Consider the following 21,534-nt stretch of genomic DNA (forward strand, 5'->3'; position numbering starts at 1 on the left):
GTAGGAGAGGAAAAAGTTTCTTTCCTCTACCCTCTTAGGTTTGGTTCCTGGTTCAATGCAAATTAAACTGACAAAAGACAGATCAACAGAGAAAAAGCATACAAATTTTATTTGATGTTAACATTTTTACATGGGTTGTAGGGCAGGGAGGGTAAGAAGAGGTTCACAGAAAAGAAGTGACATCCCTAAAGAAGAGATTCGGTCTGAGAGATTATATTCATTTTAAGAAAGAGCAGTTAATTGTGGAGACATGACAAAGAAAAAGAGGTTTGGGCTTCTAGGGGTGGCATTTATTGACTGTATATTTACTGTGTTCTATTTATTTAAAATAAGTAAAAGTAAACAACACAGCCCTTGCTCCAAAAACCTATGATATGAAATATGGTAAGATATAACTGGTTACATGTCCATGTGAATAGCAGTTAATAATCAAAGATTAATATGAGTCTGGCTGAATGGGTTCCACAACCCTACACAGGGTTCTATGGAAGTGACACTTCATCACACATTGTTCAATTTAAAGACAAATCTACTTCTTTTTTGTGGCTAAAGATTCTTACTTTGGGGAACTTCATTGAGTAAAGGTTTCTGACTTATTTTTTTAACCACATAAAATCAGGAGAAACTTAAACAGCAGGGAAATGGAAGGAGGATGCTTTATTTACATCTGTGTAATCACGTTACCTGATTAACGCTCCCAATGAGTGGCTCTAGAAACGGAAATCACAATTTCACTGATGTCTACATTCGATCCCTGACTATATTTGTCTGTCAGGTCTAATAACTTCTTACAGTCAAATTTCTTCCTACAAAAGTGATCATGGAACTATTGAATAAGAGAACTGCTTGTTTGAATTACTAAGTCAGGTTTTCTTTATTTCTTCATCTTCGTTAATCTCTAGTTTCTGTTCATCTATTTTTCTTTGAGTACTATATTATAGCTGACGGACCACTGTGTTGAACACTCCTTGAGAGCAGCAATTTAGATCATTCAATAACTACTTAAAATACAAACAAGTATTTGGCACAGTGTCCCTCCCTATGTCACTACTTTTATCCTAACCTTGGGTTGGAAATGCCAAATACAAAAAGCACATGTCCACTATTACAGAGCTCCTGTTGCCCTACACAGATTCATACATCCATTAGACATTATACTTATGAACAACTGAGAATGGCATGAGATTTAATGTTAAGGAATAAAATGCAGGATTGGATAAAATGGAATCTACAGCATGATCTCAAAAATGCTTTAAAAAATGAAATAAAACACATTTGTGGGTGGTAGGGTCATGCATGTTTTTATATTTTCTCTAGGTTACCTACAATGAAGTCGTAATACTTTTCTAACTCAAAAACTCTTATACATAGTTTTAAAAACTATGACACCCCCAAACAGTATAAAGCTCTAACTTCTGTTCCTCTTGGTTATATGTACTATGAAAAATATATGGAAAATGGCTAAAAAAAGTGAATTTTTTTAGGCTTAAAGACATTTTTTTTAAGTTTAATAGTCAACTGCCAAAGGAGATACAGATATCCCTGTACTTTTAACTCATTCCTGCAAGCCCCGAATACTCTAAGCATTGTCTCATATATCAGCATTTGCAAAAATGCAATTGTTTTCACCCCAGAATATGAAGAAAACGCAGTGCATGCTTAACTTAAAGATCAATTGCACCTTGTGGGTAAAGTCTAGCCACAGTTGAGAAGTCCTAAGATTCAAATAGAAAAATTGTCAAGTTTAACACTAAATCTAAAATCACTAAACCTAAGTCACTGAATAAATTTAAACTCTCTTCAAAGCACTCATGCAATCTACAACATCCAGGCTGATACATACTTTAAAACAACTTCCAACTTTAAAAGTTCACTCATCGTGCTTTTTCATACCATAAAACAAATACTTTACAGCAATGATCCCAGGAGTACATCAACCTCCTGCCTTCGCCAACCCACAATGCTGTGTGGTAAGTTTTCCACATTTGCTTGCATTTGGAAAATAACTACTTTACATGCCAGGAGTGCACTGGGCTTAAGTTGTCAAAAAATATCATACTTTAAGTATAATTGGGTAAGAGCTATGGGCACACACATGGGCAGCCTTCCAAAAAATGGAAGAAAAAAGAAAAAGAAAGCTTAACCCAGTGTTTCCAGGAAGAGACCTCATATACACAACACATTGTGCATAGTACATAATGCCTTGTTGATCTCCTTTCCTTTCACTGGGCAGTTGACATTTCAACCAGTGTTCAGAGTTACATACTATGAGTCCCAAAGGGTCCACCCAACTCCTACTCCAACAGTGCCCACATCAAAAAAAGACAAAATTGATCACTGGACCCAGCATCATCTCACATTACTATTCCCCTGAGAGATTCTAGATATCCCTGGTAATTTTATCTACCCTGCCTCAAAAGAGAGTTTTGTCTGGATCAGGCCATGCCTATCTCAGGTGAGCCAGACTTTCTTAAAACTCAATATTTAACTGATAGCAACCACCTAACATTAGTACATATTTAAGTGGACTCTGCAACATAGAAAAGAAGGAAGAATCAGGGTGATGAAGAAAGATTAGAAGCCAGAGGACAAGGATCGGGCTTTGACCCTTAATATTCAAGTGATATTGGGCAACTCAGCATCTCCAGATCCCAATTTCTTCATCTGTAAGATGAAGAGGCATAGACAGGAGGTCTTATGGATACTACCTGCTCTAAAAACTGATTCTTTTCCTAGACAGTAGTGAGTTGAGATGGCCCTTCTATAGCTGCACTGTCCAGTATGGTAGCCACCAGCCACATGTAGCTATTGACTACATGAAATGTGGCTGGTCTGAATTAAAGTATGCTCTATGGGTAAAATTTTGAGGACATAAAAAAATGTAATATATTTCATTAATAATTTTTATACTGACCAAAAAAAAGTAATATATTTCATTAATAATTTTTATACTGACCATAAATTGAAATGATATTTTACATTTATTGGGTGCACTAAAACACACTAGTTTTGCCAGTTTCTTTTCTCTTTTATGTGGCTACTAGAAAATTTTAAATTATACTTGTGGTCCTATTATACTTGTATTGAACTGCATTGTTTTGGAGTTGGGCCTAGGCATTAAGTGAGGGCCAGAGGAATTCCAAGATGAAATGACATCAGGAGAGCATCTGAGTGGAACATTGCCATTCCCTGGCTATTATTCACTATTAGGACTTGGAGCTTATCATTTCCACACAATACTTATAAATGGCTGTTTTAAAGCCTTGCTTTTGTTCTCTTGTTCTGCTCACCAACAATGAATCAATAGCAAATAACACTGGGCCTAAAAATAATCAATATCACTTCATTTACTCTAAGCTAAATCTTAATTATCAACTGTAGGGTTGTATTACAGGATTGAAGCATAATCGTAAATGGACGCGCCTTCACACAGGCACAACTGTTTTCCGTTTCCTTGAATTGAATATATATTTAAAGTAATAACTGAGTTTCCTTCACAAAGATGATCACAATCTTCTTTTTTTAAAACTCACATTCGAATTTAATAGGAACAACTAAAATAAACTTGCATGGATGGAGCACATTTCATTGATATCTAACTAGAAACTTTTCCACTAATTTTTACAATCTGTATCAACTAATTTAATGTATTTTATTTTATTATTTTTTTAATTTAATGTATTTTAAATGATCAAGGAAGCAGAGATCATTTCTAGAGAGCTTGTTTACTTAGAAATACAACAGGCTACGAACAAAGCCAATAAAATATAAGATTCAGGTAAGTCGAGAATAAATATTCTTCTCAGAACATTTTCTTGGACTGCCAACTTTTTCAATTAGGAAGTCTTAAACAAAGGAATCCATCTATTGATAATTGCCTGCAAAATCAACCACCAATTATTTAAAGCAAGCAACAGTCCCTAACTCTGAAATCCAAAGCCAACTAAAGGCACAACCATTTCAGACTGGGCTTAAACCACAGCCAGTAATTAAGTCAAATATTTTCAGATATATGAAAGCAGAACAGAATTCAGAATAAAATATGCCCTTTTAGGAATTTTTAAATAACAAATAATCATAAATAAAGTTTAAAAATAAATTTTCTATATAATCTATATGACCATTAGAAAACTAGTCAGGAATTAAATAACAAGATTTTCTTATATTTTCAAATTCTAGCTAATATATTTAAAACAAATATTCAAACTTCCATGATATAATTTACCACCCACTCTTTTTATGGGGAAAAAAAGAGTATAATTTCAAAATATGACCAGGATAATGTGAGAGAAATATATGTTCAAACACATACTGGCTCCTCTTTCTGATTCTCATGATTAATCAACAACTATTTCAGACACTGCAAACTGTCAATTGTTTTTCTGAAGGCAGTCTCTTTAAGTGATAAGATAAAATATTTTCCTTGCTAGACACTTCAAAAGAAAAAAAGAAAAGAAATGCCAAGATTTAAGATCATCAAACTTGAGCTATGCTTTTGATTACTCTTAAAGAGAACCAAGGGTTCAAAAAGAAATAATGTGGAAAATAAAACCAAGAGTAGTTTTTGAGGAACCATGATATTTTAGACATTTCCTTAAGACAGAAACATGTACAATATGTCAAACTCTTGGGACATATTTTAAATAAATCTTGAGGTGCTAGTAAAATGCCTACTATAAAAACTCAGTTATGCCCTAACGTGGATAATTATATCAAGCCTGCTCAAGATTCTAAGTTTTTCTCCCTCATCTTGATTTCATCATACTTTTGGTAAATATCTTCATTTGTCCACATCTAGAATAATTGAAATGAATAAGAAAATAGATAAGTAGTTAAGATGAGTTTTAAAACGGCAGCCTCGTTTTTACTGATTTATTAATTTTACTGATTTATTTACTAATAATTTACTAATATATTAAGGTTTATTTTCCTCTTTTCCACAGATTTTTCAATTCTGTTTTAATAACACAGGTGCACATAAGCAGATCTGAAAGGGTGTGTAGCAACGGAAAAGAAGTTGAACATGGTAGGGAAATATAGCTCAAAAGAGATTCCCAGTATCATCCTCTTCTCGAAAAACCTCAAAGCTTGTTTTATCTGCTATTCCTTTCAAAGAACAAGCACAACAACAAGGGTGCTTTAGGGAAGCTTCTAGATCAAATGAAAGATAGTCTACCAGTGCGGAGAGTAAACTGATACTGCCATTATTATCCACAGAGCAACTGGAATTACACCTGTTTCCATCACTCTGATTGAAAGGATTTCCAGGACCCCAAGTCTAAACCACCTTGGGTACAATCTGCCACTGTAAAGGCTTAGCTCTTGGGTGTTCCTGCCATAAAAATACAACAGCATTCCCCATCTCCTCCTCCATCACTCCCCAAAGATGTGCTTCTTATGTGGTTAGCGAGCAGATAAGAAGAAGTGGGCAAATTCCCCAAACCTAATCTAATTGCTCAGAGAGAACCTTTCCTTCGGTTTGTTTATTAATCTACCCATTTTTGTCTATATTCCTTTGTATTGTATTTCCTCTACATCCCAGAATGCCAGCTGTCACCCAATACCCTACCTCTGCTTTATCAGTAAGAAAACCTGGAATGTATTCCTGGTGGCAATACTCCCAGCTAATAGACCACATGTACCAGCCTCCCTTGCAGCTAGGTGCTACCATCTGGCTAGCAAGATGAAGCAGACATTGACAAGGACTTCTGCAAAGGCTCCTCAACCTAAATGAACCACAGTCATCAATGGCTACTCCCATTTTAGGAACATCTAAAAGGACCCCATTGCTGAGAAAATGAAGTTCAAACTCATCAAGGCATCCAAAGCTCTTAATCTCCTACTGTCCCCACACCATCTCCCTCACCCACATTCACATGGCTTCCTCTTTTTAACCTCTACACACTTGCTGCCCCTTCTGTCTGGAAAGCCCTACCATGATCCAATTAACCTCCACTCATCCTTGAAACCCAGTTCAAATGCTGCCAGTCTTTTCCATGAAGACTTTGTACCTTCTTCCATTGTGACCTTTGGCACACTGCACTTAATTATTTCTGCATCTCTTTCTTCCCCTGTCAGGCTGCGAATCCTTCAAGGAACAGACTGAATCACTTCTCTGTTTATACATAGCCCCACGAAGATTCTAGGGCTCCTGTCACCCTGAAATACAGAAGGTATCCAGCACATGTCCAAAAAAATGAATGATGTTTTTAAAAATTCAAAAAGTAGGAGAAAAATGCAGTGAGATAAGAAAATTAGGAATAATGAAAATTAAAAATCCAAGTGAGTGTCAGTAACACAGGCGCCAACCACCAACACCCTGAGAAAATTTGGAATACAGACAGAACAGGTGAACACATAATCCAAGTATCCAATTAAACATCCTGCATTAAACTTTCCCCTCATCTGCTAATCGAAGAATCAATCGACAGGCTTGGGTTTGAGTTTCACATGTTACATTTCTCAGATGAATGAGCAAACCAACAATGAGGTTTTGTGTCAGATTTTTTTTAAAAGCATAAATAATTTAACAGTGGCAATAAACCCTGAGAATGATATTTTAGCCAATGTTTTGTTTTTTGTTTTTTTCCAGGAAAAAACCCCAAAACTTAAGCTAAAATGTTTTTCTCTTTACTGGCTATTTATGAAGTCAATAATACAACTAAGAACACACACACAAGAAATATTCCCAACCAACTCAATACTTCCCATCTGTGTCCTTACAGCATCACCCAGAAAATTCACAAAGATTCAGATTTAACCTTTGAGTCCAGGCTCATGAAGGTGAAGTGAAATATTTAAATGGAAAATACAGACAAGGAAAGGAATTGCTCGGGAACTGGGTGGGTCTGCTTCCTATCTTGTTTATTTAAGTATATCCTCCCTGTTCATCATCTTTGTCCTGGATGTCTCAAATGGCCATGTTGATTAATTACTCAGTCCCAAGTTCCCGGTACTTGCACTATATTAAGAGAGCTCTCTACCCAGCAGCCTTTGCTTCTACTGTTTGAGCCATTCAGTCACATGGTCACGCTCCGAGAATTCCCTCCTCTCATAATTCACTAAACAAGTATGCAGTGATTCCAAAATTGCAGTTTTGTCACAAATGTATTCTTGAAACTGGAGCCTTTCACAATTCCTCAAATCAACAGAAGTACATAAGCTGCCTTCCTGTTCCATCGTCCTATCAGTTAGCCAAGAACCTGCCCCGCACAAAACAACTATAGGATTTTCAAATTTAGTTTACTTTTATTGGATTGAAATTTTCTGGATTCTGTGGTGTAAGAGGATTTAACACTTGACACAAAACGTTAAAAATAAGCCTGAGAAAACACTGACATGACACAAGGCTAATCATAATGACCTCAATTAGATTTTCAATGCCTGTCAAGTTAATAGTATATAGTGGCATTGGCTTCAAGCCCTTGAACTTGAAAAGTACAATTCCTTTAGAGAATAGAAGTAACAGAATTTCAATTTTTTTCTTAAAAGGCCAATTTTGATCCTGGTTCACATTAAAGTAAAAAGTAAATATTAGCTGTAAAATGGCAAAAAAGCAGAAAACTGAAAAGAGACAATGATAATGAAATTTTCATTTTGATGTCCACTCAATTTCATTCCAATACATAATGTTTGCTTTCTAAATTCTACTATCTTATTCAAAGAAAATCATTTCTAGGCATCCTCAATTGAAAATGTCCCAGTCAATCAGAAGACTGATGAAATATTTCACGAACAAGGCATTTTTCTGCTAGGTCAACTGAATGTCTGAAATAAAGAGTTGCAAATGAAGTTGTTGACAGCATTTATATAACCTTTTCACAATAAAATGTTTTAGAAAAGGCTGAAAAAAATAAATCTTATTTAAAAGGCTTAATTTTTTTTCTGTACACTTATAGTTAGGTGTCATTCACAATTTTCATAAACATAAAGAGAAATTAATTCAACTGTCAAAAATCAAACATAATTATCATTACAGTATAAAATTCCTAGAGTCCTGATTTTAATACATTTGTCAAATATTTCATAAATACTAGATGTAAGGCACTGTAGTGAGTTATGAAACGAATTATAGGAAACAGTTTGTGATCATAGTCAATAGTCCCTTCTCTGCCCCACCATTTGTTTTTCAAATAATAATAGTATTTATTATTCTAAATAATAAAAAAGCAATAGTGATAATAACAGTAACACTTATTACAAGAAAAATAGCAATACTTATTGTAAGTAATAATATAGTCATTTTAAGCACTACTAATAATGATAACAGTAATACTTATAGTAATATTTATAGTAATACTAATTACTATAATAGTAATGCTTATTATGTTACTAATAGTAATGCTTATTACTATCATAGCAATATTTATAAGTAATAGTGGTAATTCTTATAGGTACTAACAAAAAATAGTGGTAATAATGGTAACACATTACTATGAAAACAATAATAAACAACAATAGTATTACTTATCACTGATATAATGGTAGTTTCCCAATTAATGAGATCTTATCACAATTAAGACATGACGTCAATCACTACATAGATGATTTCCCCCTATGCCAAACCTCATTTTGCCCTTCTCTTAAATGGGGATATTAAAAATCCCAATTTGGGGGTTGGGGGAGGGATAAATGAGAAGGTTGGCATTGACATATACACACTAATGACATAAAATAATCAACAAGGACCTACTGTACAGCACAGGGATCTCTATTTAATACTCTGTAATAACCCATACAGGAAAAGAATCTGAAAAAGAATAAATGTATGTATAACTGAATCACTTTGCTGTATACCTGAAACTAACACAATACTGTAAATCAACTATACTCCAATATAAAATAAACCTTTAAAAACTAAATTTATTTATTTATTTTTGGCTGCATTGGGTCTTCCTTTTTGCGCATGGGCTTTCTCTAGTTGTGGCGAGCAGGGGCTACTCTTCGTCGAGGTGAACAGGCTTCTCATCGCGGTGGCTTCTCTTGTTGCGGAGCACGGGCTCCAGGCATGCAGGCTTCAGTAGTTGTGGCACATGGGCTTAGTTGCTACACGGCATGTGGGATCTTCCCGGACCAGGGCTCGAACTCGTGTCCCCTGCATTGGCAGGAAGATTCCTAACCACTGTGCCACCAGGGAAGTCCCAAGAAGCTTTTTCATTTAGAGAAATCTCCAGGATTCAGGAACTCTGTGTGGACCTTCTATCTTCGGGCAAAGAGAGGGGGCAGTGTGCCTCTGGAACTCCTTTATACACAGGGACCATTCAGATTTGCAAATATTGAATGGGCTGAAGTCTGGCCACACCTACTCTTTGCCCTCCTGGGGCTTTCTGCCTCTGCTTACTTGACTTTCCTATGCTTCTGAAGCAGGAATAACTTCACCCTTCCCACTTAAATTTTTACATGTTGATTTGTCATAGCAGCAGTTCAAGAGTTCTCTAGGCAACTTGGAAAATACAGAAAAGCACAAGGAAGAAACTGGTACTCTCACCACCTGGGAAATTGTTCTGTTCTACAAATACATATGTGGAGGACATGCCACGCATGTGGATAGGGATTCTGAAATAATGGGGTGAGCTGGATTTGAAACTGAGCAGGACCCTCTCAGGTAAAAATCCTTTCCCTCGTTTCTTGTTTGTAGGAAATAGGCTTACTTCAGCCTCCTAGACCTTCCTGAGTTCCTGCCCCACCATTTTTGCTTTTAATATCTAACCGCCAAAGTAGATCTGTGTCTCTGGTTATTGTTTTAGATCACAGTGAATAAACAGTTCTCTCCTCCAGATATCTAAGTTTACATTTGGGTAGTGACCAGGTCAGAGAATTTTCCTGATAACACCACATAAAATATCACACTCACAGCAGATTTCCACCTAGCATTTGCTTATGATACCCTTACCACCTTAATTTTTTCCAAGTCCCCTATTACTTGCTATTTATTCTGTCTACCCCTCATTATATTGTAAACTCCCATGAGGGGAGGGACCTCAAAAATATTGGTTAAATGAAGGCGTGAATTTTCCTTTCCTGGGTGTGCCTATAAAAATCTAAGTTTCTGTATGTGAAAATATGCTAGTAACTTCTCTATAGACATTTGATTTTAATTTTAAATTGCTCATTCATCTAATATGTAAGTATCTGAATAAATTATTCTTGGAATGATCAGTCTGCATGTTTGCAAGTTTCTATGGGAGTTTCTTAAAAACTCACCATTTGTATCTTCAAACCAATACACCACAATGACAAAACTATTTGTTTCAAAAAAAAAAAAAAAAAACATTAAGGGGGCTTCCCTGGTGGCGCAGTGGTTGGGAGTCCGCCTGCCGATGCAGGGGACACGGGTTCGTGCCCCGGTCCGGGAAGATCCCACATGCCGCAGAGCGGCTGGGCCCGTGAGCCATGGCCGCTGAGCCTGCGCGTCCGGAGCCTGTGCTCCGCAACGGGAGAGGCCACAACAGTGAGAGTCTCGCGTACCAAAAAAAACAAAAAACAAAAAAAAAAACATAAGTAATTAAGAGCATCAGCATGGGGAATATTTGCTGTCAAATATAACTTTTCATATGATGTTTTTATGTTAGTCTCTGAAGAGTTAAGCAAAGATTTCAAAAAGTTTGCATCAGTTTTAAAGGCTCAATCTTCCAAGTAGATAAGGCCTCTTTTCTTCGAAAGATGAAAAAAATCAATAAATATGGTTACAAAACAGCACTTATCTATCTTTATCATGTGTGCCTATTAATTCCATTACAAAATAACTGAGTTGTGTTATTTATAAAAACAATAATTATGCTTTCGAAAAGCCATCCATTAGTAAGAGCAAACATAAAAAGTCCTTTTTTTGGACTAACCAGGCCTTAATAGACAATACTATTTTCTTCATTTTTGACTAAAAATAAAAACTATGCTGTCTTGTTAGTTTTAGTGTAATCCAGCACGTGCAGACAGGAGAAACAACAAATGAGTTTGTGGTCACTTGGGGGTAAGAGGTCAGGTCTAAAGTAGACAAATGTATCTCAAGTGCAGGATTAAACCTCTTGTCTTTATTCCTGTAAAATGTCTCCACCGGGTCAAAATATATCAGTCATTAAAGCTTTGAAATTTAACAAAGCAACAAGAGTAACAATGCATTTCTTCACTTAATACAAATGACTCTTTTTGACAGAGCAGATCTCTTATTCTCATAAGCATCCTTTAAGGCTGAAAAGTAATTTATCAGTCCCAATCACCTAGAATGTCTTAAACATTCTTTAGTGAAGATAGAATGTGGGTTTCTGTGGAAGCAAAATGAGAGCATAGGACAAATTATTAGATTCTCTATGAAAGAGATTCAAGCAAGGAACTATTTCAGATCAACAAAATAAATCAGCAAAATTTTTTTTTCTTGCTCAAACTTCTCGACTAAAAGTCATCACAACTTGGGAAGAAAAAATAGAGAGACCATCTGGAAATTAGAAGATACAAATACTGGGGTCCATCACTAATAAGACCTTAAGAATTCTAGAATTTGTTCATCTACAAAACAGGGTTATTGTTCTTTTCCCTTTTCTGAAAGGTTCATCTTGCTTATTCCTTGCCCCTGCTCATTCACCCTACATAAGTGGTTGTGGTACCTGCATTCCCCACTGTATCGATTCTGAGCAGCATGTTTATTTCAAACATGGCTACAATAATTGCATCCTCTGAATTGAACTCACTTTTTTTGATTGAACAGGACAGTGATAAAGAAATACATGAATTGGTGTGATTTTTAAAAAACATATAGATTCCTTGGGATTTTGCTTATTGATTCTTCAATGTGTTAATAATACCTTAACCACAGTATCACCAATTTGGGGTATTCTCAAATATCTTCAGCCTAATTTTGAAACTGAGATTAGAAACCTTTTATAATGAGCAAAATATGCTGACTTAAAAAACTATGCTTTTAATTAAGCAGTAGATCACTATAAAGTTTTCGAGTAGACCACCACAGAATTTATGATCATCTAGCTAGTAAAATAATTCATTTTATTTTGAAAACTGATTTCTTACAGAAGTGTTACCTTCTCAAGCAGTCTGCTTTTTGGTTTCCTGGTCCTCTGATGAAGATTATTTCAAGCTTCTATTCTAGGTAGCATCAAAATTCTTTTGCTGGCATTTGAAATCTTCCATTTCTGCCTAGATTGGCCAAACCTGTTTATTCACTTTTCTAGAAAAGGTTTTGCTGAGAACTAAACCAAGCTTATTCACAGCTCTTTGCACACAGATGATAATCAACTAATAGCTGAGTTAATAATCGAGCCAGAATATAAACTTGCTCAATTTTAGACATGTCTAGCAAGCTGCCAGGGTACACACATTTAAAATAGGTCTTACTCACTTGTGTAACAACTGCTTATGCTTTTTACATATTTCTGTATATTGTTCAAGTTTTTCTATTAGCATGAATTGGTTTAATGCTTTTTTAAAAAGCCAACTGAAATATAAAATACATATGAATATTTAATAAATGAAATTTTATAATATATATTTAAAAAATTTTATTTGTGATAAAAATTTTATCTGCAATGTCTTTTTTACAATTTAAATCAAATTAATTCATTCTTCTCAGAAACAAGCTGCCAAATTCCTGTTAACAGTCTTAACTGGTCGGTAAGTGCATTAGTCAATAAGTCATGAAACATCATGTAGTTTTTTTTTTTAACTTTCAACAATGTATGAGATTAAATGTATCTATTTTACATCATTATCATCGTCATCATAAACAGGAATTGTAACTAACAGGTAGTGCTTATAAGGTGCCATCATGTTACACATATATTTACTCATTTACTGTTACTAGAATTTTACATATATATTTACTCAATCTTCAACAACCATAAACATTATTATCCCCATTTTACAAGGGAAGAAACTGAGGCATGAGCTACCCACAGTCAATATCTTGATCAATGTGAAATGCTGCCTTCCCAGAACATGTGAGAAACTCCACGACTTGGTTGCTGGCCTGACATCACATTGGTCTAAATCAAGGCTATAAATGTAGGAACAGTGCCACTATTTTCCATAGAGCTGGCTTTTAAAAGCCTTTCATTTTCCCCATTTCAACCACTACCTTCTTTCATAAAATACTACAATCCTAGCAACACTCAAGCTAAATCTGTATTTTATGTTTCTTCCAAATGTAGCCACACGAAATAAGTAAAATGGCCTCTGAGCTCCCCATCTCGGCTAAGACTTCATATGTGAAACTGAGTCTTCTGTATCCCACTCTGAATAGTCAGCTAACTAATCTATTCAGCACCCCTTTGTCAGATATCTATTAGTTCATGAACACGTCCAGGTTTTTTCTTTTCTTTTTTTTCAATGACTTACTTTATTCCTAGAGCAGTCCATTTGAATCCAGTTTTTGGTGCATTTCTACTTTTAAAAAGGTACCAGGAAAGCATACTATTAACCATGAATCTGAAGAGGAAAATTCACCAGATTTTTTTTTTCAAAGAAAAACACTAGTGTCCTCACTGAAACAGTTATTTCTTAAACTATCTACGTTAAACTGAAAAAACAGCTACATATCTTCCCCTTCCTCTGGTTTTCATTTCCAAATTCAGTTTGAGGGTTCAGGTGCTATTTGCTTTCCTTTTACTAGCAACTACAAGGAAAACTAAGAAATAGACATTTTCTGGCTTAAACTTGTTACTCATTCAGGGGGTCTGCTCATTCCTTCACTTTGGTCTCCTCTGCCTGCCACCGTCCACCTTCCTCCAGCCACTCACGAGGGTGTATCTGGATACGGGCTGTGACACACAGGGTGACAGCATCCCCAAGGATTTGCAGAAGATGGTGCTAGTGTCAATTCTCACTCCGTACATATGTATGTGAGGTCCTACTATAAAAAGGAAACCATTTCACAGTCAAGTAGAAGATGAAGAGGTAGAAAACTACCAGAAACAACAAGCTAAACATTTTATTTTCCCCAGCCTCCTCATTGCTGCCCAGTGAATCGCTTTTTTCATCATGTACTCATTCCCTCAGTCAAGGTCCTACTGAAGATGCCGGCTCAGAGCTCTGAGACCCTGCTTTCAGCCCCTCACCTTCGGTCCTTCACCTCCTTATTTGGAATTCCCTACTCCTCTCCAGAGTGTACCCTGCACCTTTGCTTTCTGTCTCAGCATCTGTCACAGTTCATGAGCACACACGTATAATGATTTGTGTATGGTCTGCGTACGGTCCCCACTAGACTGGAAGCTTACTGAAGCAAATGACGGTTTTGTTCACCAGACTAGCTTCAGGGCTACAGGAGAGAGCTTGGTCCAAAAGGAGAATCAATTAAAAAGGTCCCAAATGAATAGATGAGAAACTAAGAAAATCAAATCCCACACTGGCTCCACCCACATCCTCAGGGGTGTAGGGCTGTGTGTGTGTGTGCGTGTGTGTGTGTGTGTGTGTGTGTGTGCGCGCGTCTGTGTGTCTAGGAGGGGAAAGATGGAGAGAAGTATGTAAACAAATATGTAAAAGCAAAGACTTAATCTCCCTTCCCCCAACCTGAGATACAAATCTGGCTGGAAAGGAACCACCAAGAAATTCTCCAGGATTATCTCATCCTACTGTTCCTTTATTCCTTATGTATAGATGTTTATACTGTTAATATTTTACTCAGTATGCCACCTAATCTGTACTTTCCTCTTGGTACTTAACACTTTGTTTTCTTTCATAATCATGTGCCCGTCTTATTTACTCTGCAAACTTCCTGGGAACAGGAGAAGGGTGAGGGGAAATAAGGTGTATGCAAGTCAATCTAAACCTTACTTCCTGGAGCTTTATTTTTAAAGTACATGTATAAGGCTTATCTTTGCATTTGTAACTGATATAACTAGGCAGAGATTAGAGAAGTATATTAATCGAAGATGCTTTGTAAGTCTCTTAAGGTAATACATATCCCCACCTAGATCAAATGTGCAGAAAGAGAAGGTACATTTCTACTGAATTTTACCACACTCAATGGTAGTTTAGTGGCCACATGAAAGGCACATAATAGCTCTGTTTATTTCTAGAATGACTGACAACCTTCATCTTCATACAAATATCTGTATAGAAATCTCCAGTATGCCATGAAAAGTAACACAAAATAGAGGTCCTCTAGCAACAGGGAGAAAGCCTTTTCCACAAGGATAACTTCTATGTTTTTCTCTTATTTTCCTGTTCCATTATGGTTCATTACAGGATACTGAATATAGTTCCCTGTGCTACACAGTAGGGCCTTGTTGTTTATCCATTCTATATATAATATTACAGTTTGCATCTGCTAATCACAAACTCCCAATCCAACCTCCCCGCCCCCCGCTTCTCCCTTGGCAACCACAGTCCGCTCTCTAGTCTGTGAGTCTCTTTCTGACCTCTCCATTTTTCTTCAAGCCAATGTTCAATGGGCCACATTATTTCCTTTTTTTTTTTCAATCGGTCATTCCTAATTTAACCTTGTGATTTATTTAGTTATATTTTCCTCTTCATTTCCCCAACCAGAACCAGGGATCATTATTCTCTCTGGAGTACTACTCTGCAGTACTAATGGCCTCCCAAGAACCCATCACATAACTCGGCTGGTTATGGTGACAAGAGAGCCGCTTGGGTGCCCTGCCCGTGTCATGGCTTTCTACAGATCAGGCAGAAACAGTGATTCCTTATAGCTCACCATCAAATCTGAGCTTCACTATTCTGTGCTCAGGCATCTACCATTAGGTTAGTTCTGGCCAGTGTGAGTAGGTATATATTATCTGTAAATCAGCACCACTATGAAAGCAGATACTTGTGATTAGGTTAAATCCCACAATATAGGAAAACAAAACTTAAGAGGAATCAAGTTTAAATAAATAAATGCCACGGTCTTTTTAACTCATACTCTGTCACTGTACCAGGGAGAAGCATCAATTCAGGTAATGACCCTTCCCCCAGAAGCTGAGGCCCCATTGTCATTGCCCTTATTCATTTCTTTTTTCGAGCCATCTGCAGCAGATCTATTTTCTAAGCCCTACAAAAGACAGTCAACTCATAATTACATCTTTTCGGTGGACAGAGATTTAGCTGCATAAATTCCCCTCAAACCTCATCAGAGTGAATTGCCTACTTTTCCATTAACGCTTTGCAAAATGCAAACTGTGAATCTCACCTCCACCCTTTGAAGGAGGTGACAGTAACCAGTGAAAATGTCCAAAAGGATGGGAGGAAGAGCAAAAAAATGCAGTCAAACAGGCTAAAAAGGAAATCGGAATCATATTTGCCTACACGCTGCCTCCTTTTACACAGAAAAAAATATTGCTCAAAAAAGTTAAATATTTACTTTTTGGCAAAAGCTTCAACTATAAAGGATATGATATGCTGTTAATTACTTAACTTGTATATTTTAATGTGTAATAAGACAATCAGGAAAACTGAAATAATCATAGGAGTAAATTTAAGTATTGGAAAAATCCCAGCTCCCTTAATTAAATGCATTTTTTAAATAGAAAACCAAATTCTTCAACTCTTAAAACAATCTGCCTTAACTAGCCCTGAGGTGATTTCTGAGCCACTTGTAAGAAAAAGAAGAGGAAAAAGTTCAATGACCTTGTAAATTAGGAACTAAAAAAGCTGTAACGGTGGGACACTCAGTATAGTCTCGGTGGAATTACAGGAAAACATTTGTCCAGAAATTGCTTTCTTGGAAAATCACCATGAGGTAGGGGAAAAGGAGAAACAAACAAACAAACCAACCAACAAACAAACATACGGGGAAGGGAGGTTACCAAGGGTAAAATACAGAATGGGAACCCAAAGGATGCGAAATACAACCTTTTCTGCCCCAGCTGCCAAGCAAACAACTTCTAACATCTTCAGATAAAAAAGAAAATAGTTATTTTGCACAGGCGTTAGCTGAATGTTCGACAGTTGGATCAATGGGGAAGACTTGCTATACACCTAGCGGTGGGTGGATTTCACCAGGCTGCAGCCTCCACAGATTTTCTTTGCTGCACTGCAGAGGCGCCATCTTCTCCGTCTTAATCTTCACTCAATTCAACCCTTTCATCTGCACCCTAAAAAAAAGACCCCGAGGACCCTCCACAGCAGCCCGCGCCCCCAGAGGAGCTAAACCAGAGTGCCCAGCGCTGCCAGGGAAGAGGCCGCGCCTTCATCAGACAAACGCCTCCTTTGATGCACAGGAGGGGAGTGCTCGTGCCTCCCCACCACCAGCCACTGCCCTTTCCAGACGCACACCCCACTCTCCGCGTATTTCTCCCCAAGGACTTCACAACCGAGCACAGAATCAGCAAGCCGCGGAGGTGATGGGAAGTGGGGGGGGGGGAAGTAGAGGGGCCCCGAGGCGCCGCCAGAGCCCCCTCCGGGACAGACGCGCAGCGCGGGGAAGGGAGTCAGGCGGCAGCCTCGGTGGCGCACAGACCAGCGCGGCTCAGCCCACCGCGCCCCGGGCTGGCGAGGGCGGGGTGTCGCGGCTTTTGTTCCCGGGGACCTTCGCCCTCACCGGGAGAATCGGAGGGTGCGAGCAAACGCCCGCAATGTCTTGGCTTGGGGAAGGTGAGAGGTGGCTGCGGGTGTCCGACCCCTCCCATCTCTCTCAACTTAACACAAAAGGGAGACGCAGAAATGTACAAAGTTTGCCTGCGGAGGGTGTTGCGCGACCCTGCATGTTGGGGTCGCACTCGGGCGGCAGCCCCGAGCAGCCCCGAAGAGGAAGGTGGTCGGGCCGAGAAGGGGTGGTGGGGATGCGAAGAGAAGGTGAAACGGGGCGGAAAAGGCAAAGGGAAGCGGGGGGTGGGGGCTGCCCAGCTTCCCGAGCTGTCCCGACTCCTCCTCGCCAGCGCCAGAGAGAAAGGGAAGGGCAGCGATTAAGTGCCGGGGACAGGATCCAGGGACGCTGCGTTTTCGGTTTTCCCCACGTGCTCCCTCCCCCAATCTCTCATCTGGACGTCTCTCGCCTCCCCCCGGCCCCCGAGGCAGGGACTGAGTCAGGGTCCGAGCTCAGGACAGCCTCCTCCTCTTCTCGCCCCCGACTGGCGCGGACCCAGGAGCCCGACGCCTCGCCCGCTCCCTCTCCGCTGGGAGAGCGCGCGTCCCCAGGGCAGGGCTGGGCCGGAGGCGGGGATGCGCAAGGCGCCCGCAAGCGGGGGTGTTGGGCGCGGAGAGGAGAGGGGTCCCCTCGACTGCCCCCCGGCTTCTCTGCATTAAAGACTCAGAGGGAGCGGGTCTCCTCCTTCCCCCCCCCACCCCATTCCGAGGCGCGGCACCCACCTCCAGCGCCCGAGCAGTCCAGGCGGCCAGCAGGACAAGTGCCAAACCGGGCAGCATCGCGACCCTGCGCGGGGCACCGAGTGCGCTGCTGTGCGAGTGGGATCCGCCGCGCCCTTGCTCTGCCGGTGTCGCCGCCGCCGCCGCCGCAGCCGTCTCCTGTGGCCCCGCGCTAGCGCTGCTCCGGGTGCTCTCTTCTACCGCTGCCGAGGAAACTGACGGAGCAGCAGCGCGGCGGCGGGGCTCTGAGCCCGGCGAGTCAGCTGATCCGGCCCAGCCCGCTCGGCACCCGAGAGAGACCCCTAGCGGAGCCGCTGGGGAGCTGCGCCCGCTCGGCCGGGAGGGGCCCGCGCCCCCGGCGCCCACAGGTGCGGCGACCCCGGCTCCCCCGGTTCCCCGAGCGCCTCCCTGGCCGCCGGCCGCCTGAGCCCCGCGAGCAGTAGGAGGGAGAGGCTGGGGCCGGGAGACGGACGGCGGAGGACCAGGGAAAGGTGAGTCCTAGGACGTCTGGGATGCAGAAAAGTCGAGAGCGCTCCGCGCTGTGGCCCGTGAGCTTGACTCATCCGACCCCGCAGGCCTCTCGGGGGTATCGTATAAAGGGCTGCTGCTGGGGTGCGTTTTTATCCGCATTTCGCTTTTTGTCTCGGTTTGAAGAGGTGGGGGAGGCGTTTCTGGAAGAGAATGAGAACAAGACAGGCTTAAAGGAAATAGGATTTCTTTGCTTGTAAAGGGAGCAAAAGCCTCATTTTTTTCCCGTCAAAAGCAACCACGAGCAACCTGGAATTTCTATATTTAGACCGAACCGAAGGAGAAAGGCGCCGGACCTGGAGAAGAAGCAGCGACCTATTTACTTCTCCTTGAAAGAAGGTTTTTTTTAAAAAAAAAAAAAACACCTTTTTTTCTGGTTTATTTTTTGTTTGTTTTTGTTTTGAGAAGGGGACGGTCATCTGAGGTTTTTGTTGTTGTTGTTGTTTTTAATCAGGCAGGGATGTAACATCATCTGAGATGTGGGTGAAGTGAAAGTTAGGAGGGGAAGGGTCTGGAAAGATGATTCCCATTAGACCCCCATACCTCAGAACTTCTGACCTCAAACTCTGTCCTTGTTCTTCCTCGTGTCTGTCCTAAATTACAGAAATCAGCCTTCTGGGAAGCCACTTCCTCCTAGGTTAAACACAAGCCATCCAATGCCGGGTTAGTATCCAGTGAGTCTAGAATGGGCTAGAACTGCCCAGATACCTCTGCTCTTGACCTGAAGGAGCATCAGCCACCAAGGCACAGTCCAGAGTGGGGCTGGTGGGAGGGAAGGAAGCCACGGACTTCAGATGTGGGATCTTGGCTCAGCCAGGAGGATGCTGGCTTCTTTCCCAAGAAATCAGTATTTCTCTGCCAGCTCCCCTAGGTGTTGTCTTCTGTCTTTACTTACCAGGCATCCAAGCCTGACCCGTGGATTACTTTTTCCCCTGAATGACCTCTGAATGTCCTCAACAAATAATGACAAATATTTGTTACCGCGAGTCATTTGTTTACATGCTTTATGTCATTCACTTCCCATGAACGTCAATGAGGCCCTTACTGTTATTATTCCCATTTATAAGTTAGGAAGCTGACCCTAAGGATCTCCTCCCTAATCTGACAGCAAGTAAGTAACAAAAAGTTGGGACTGCAGGGGAGAAAAGCCCCAGTGACAGCAAAACCCAGCTGCTTCCAAACACGTTTACCCACCACTACAATTCTGTCTGTCCCAGGTTTATAGGAGCAATTGAAGGCATCTGAATGCAAATAGGAGTATGACTCAAAGATATGGAGGGAACAGGATCAGCTCCAAAATTTGCAGGGTCCAGTGCAAAACGAAAAGGTGGGACCTTTTGTTCCAAAATTAAGAATTTTAAGATGGCAACGGCAGAATGTTCAACCAAGCACAGGGCCCTCCTGAGCACGGGACCCTGTATGACCCAACAGATTGCATGCCCATAGAGCCAGGCCTGGGAGGGAAGAAGCAATTTTTAAGAGTAAGGGACTTTCACTGAGCACAAAATTCAAAAATATAGAGGTGAGGTTATAACTATGAAAATACAAGTCCTTAGATTTGGGATTTTCCCTTCCCACCGTTGAAACACGCCCCCCTCACCCATCCCTGCAAGAGATGTTCCCCAGGGGAAGATGACTAGCTGCTGACTGTGTCAGAACGAATGGACGTTCTTTACTTTTTCTCCCATTTCATCACCACTCAGAGATCCTGATGGCTTTTACTTTTCAGCCACTGTCTCTGTTCTGCGCTTTATCCTCTTTCCTGCCCTGAAGTATCTTCAGGAACCTCTGAGCAGTAAATACAAGAACATCTCTAGTTAGAACTCTAAACGCTGGGACAGGGACTGACCAACCATTGGCTGGAATCTTCACAACATTCCCAGCCCAGCCTCAAATGCCTCAGCTTGGGAGACATTCACTAGCTCTTCCAACGATGCATCCTGTCTTTGGGCTGCTCTGGTCACTAGAAAGTTCTTACCCCACTTAAAGCCCGCTTTCCTTTCCGTTAACCTCCCACTCAGATGTGCTCGTTGCACCTCTGTGACCAAGCCAAGCCAGTCTTTTCCGCACCACAGATCGTCATATAAATAAAACCAGCAGTTTTCATCCTGCTTCTGCTTCAGCGTCCTGTCTCCACTTCCTCAACAGGTGTGTAGATGGCACAATGGCACCTGTTTCTGGTTCCTTCTACGCGCCTCTAAATGTGTTCCGGTTTGTGTCTTTTCACAGTACTCCAAGGGTGCTGTGGCCACTGAAGCATGGAGGAGCCTGTTGCCCACCTCAGCCTGCGGGTGAGTGTTGCGTTGGATTGGGTGGACTCAGATTGGTCACATTTGCTCCCAAATCTCCCGTCTATTTTATGCAGAGAGCTGCTGAGTTGCATCTCTGTCATCTTGTGTTTAAGGTGTTATCTGTGCCCTGCAAATATCACCGAAAGCAATCTTTTTGTTATTAAGGTATAGTAGATGTGCAATATTATATGTTTCAGGTGTACAATATAGTGATTCATAATTTGTAGAGGTGGTTATTCTCCATTCATAGTTACTATAAAATATTGGCTATATTCCCTGTGTTGTGCAATATATCCCTGTAGCTTATTTATTTTTATCTAGTAGTTTGTTCTTCTTGATCCCCTACCCTTATATTGCCCCTCCCTCTTTCCCTCTCCCCACTGGTAACCACTAGTTTGTTCTCTTTATCTGCGAGTCTGTTTCTTTTTTTTTTTTTTTTTTTTTTTTTTTTGTGGTATGCGGGCCT

The 21,534-nt window shown here is 40.3% G+C and overlaps 2 protein-coding genes across 9 annotated transcripts in view; one reads left to right on the forward strand and one right to left on the reverse strand.

Annotated features, from left to right (window-relative positions):
* APP (amyloid beta precursor protein) overlaps positions 1-18,490 on the reverse strand; it is a 279,931-nt gene extending 261,441 nt beyond the window's left edge. For 2 of the 4 annotated variants that reach the window (XM_007110933.4, XM_007110932.4), the window contains exon 1: positions 18,253-18,461. In XM_007110933.4, the coding sequence (XP_007110995.1) occupies positions 18,253-18,309 (57 nt within the window). In that variant the 5' untranslated portion in view covers positions 18,310-18,461. Of the gene's footprint in view, positions 1-18,252 lie in introns of all 4 variants that reach the window. The other 2 variants (XM_007110934.4, XM_007110935.4) reach the window with 2 other exon arrangements.
* Positions 18,491-18,564: 74 nt separating this feature from the next.
* Positions 18,565-21,534, forward strand: part of LOC114486964 (SCAN domain-containing protein 3-like) — a 332,132-nt gene continuing 329,162 nt past the window's right edge. For all 5 annotated transcript variants that reach the window (XR_008617933.1, XM_055086238.1, XM_055086244.1 and 2 more), the window contains exons 1-2: positions 18,565-18,740; positions 21,007-21,068. The gene's annotated coding sequence lies outside the window, so the exon portion shown is untranslated. The remainder of the gene's footprint in view (positions 18,741-21,006; positions 21,069-21,534) is intronic.

This window comes from Physeter macrocephalus, chromosome 1 (genome assembly GCF_002837175.3).
Source record: "Physeter macrocephalus isolate SW-GA chromosome 1, ASM283717v5, whole genome shotgun sequence".
Classification (NCBI taxonomy): domain Eukaryota; kingdom Metazoa; phylum Chordata; class Mammalia; order Artiodactyla; family Physeteridae; genus Physeter; species Physeter macrocephalus.